General features: G+C 51.6%; 1 protein-coding gene across 1 annotated transcript; it reads left to right on the forward strand.

Annotated features, from left to right (window-relative positions):
- Window positions 1-316: 316 nt before the first annotated feature.
- Window positions 317-619, forward strand: LOC136488705 (uncharacterized). Its single transcript, XM_066485543.1, has one exon. The coding sequence runs from the start codon at window positions 317-319 to the stop codon at window positions 617-619; it is 303 nt and encodes a 100-aa protein (XP_066341640.1).
- The last annotated feature ends 535 nt before the right edge of the window (window positions 620-1154 follow it).

Genomic DNA, 1154 nt, shown 5'->3' on the forward strand with positions numbered 1-1154 from the left:
ATATCCGCTCATGGTTGACCCAATCATCGGCACAAAGCGGCTCACCAAAATACTGATGGATGGAGGCAGCGGCCTCAACATCATGTATGCCATGACGCTCGATGAAATGGGCATCGACCGGACACACGTCCGCCCAACCGGAGCACCTTTCCATGGCATCGTGCCTAAAAAGTAGGCCATGCCACTTGGGTAGATCGATCTGCCCATTACCTTTGGGGATCCGTCCAATTATAGGATGAAAACCCTCACCTTCGAGGTGGTCGGGTTCCCCAAAACCTACCATGCCATCCTAGGATGTCCATGCTATGTGAAGTTCATGGTTGTCCACAACTATACCTACCTCAAGCTAAAAATACCGGGCCTCGGCGGGGTCATCACCATCGGCACCTCCTTCCAGCGCGCCTATGAGTGCGAAGTTGAGTGCTGTGATCATGCTGCAGCAATTGTCGCCTCCGGAGAGCTCGCCGCGATCAAGAAGAAGGTCACCGAAGAAGCGCCTGACCCCAAGAAGTCGACCAGGTCTTTCGAGCCTGCAGAGGGCTCTAAAGAAGTCCTCATAGATCCCAGCAGTCCTGACAGCAAGGTGGTGCGCATTGGCACCACACTCTCCTCCAAATAGGAAAGCGCGCTCATCGGCTTCCTCTGCGCCAATAGAGACATCTTCACGTGGAAACCCTTGGACATGCCAGGCATTCTGAGGGAAGTCACTGAGCACACCTTGAAGATCTGCTCAGGCTCCAAGCCAGTGAAACAACGCCTGCGTCGCTTCAACGAGAAGAAATGTAGGACCATCAGCGAGGAGATCACAAAGCTTTTGGCAGTCGGATTCATCAAGGAAGTATACCACCTAGAGTGGTTAGCTAATCCCATTCTTGTACAAAAGAAGAGTGGGAAATGGAGGATGTGTGTTGACTATATGGGTCTCAATAAAGTGTGCCTAAAGGATCCATTTCCTTTGCCATTCATCGACCAAATAGTTGACTCTACCTCGGGGTGCGAAACCCTCTGCTTCCTTGATGCATATTCTGGGTACCATCAAATCACGATGAAAGAGTCCGACCAGCTCGCGACATCTTTCATCACCCCCTTCGGATTGTTCTGCTACGTCTCAATGCCGTTCGGTCTAAAGAATGCTGGGGCAACATACCAGCATT

The sequence above is a fragment of the Miscanthus floridulus genome, chromosome 10 (assembly GCF_019320115.1).
Source record: "Miscanthus floridulus cultivar M001 chromosome 10, ASM1932011v1, whole genome shotgun sequence".
Classification (NCBI taxonomy): Eukaryota; Viridiplantae; Streptophyta; class Magnoliopsida; order Poales; family Poaceae; genus Miscanthus; species Miscanthus floridulus.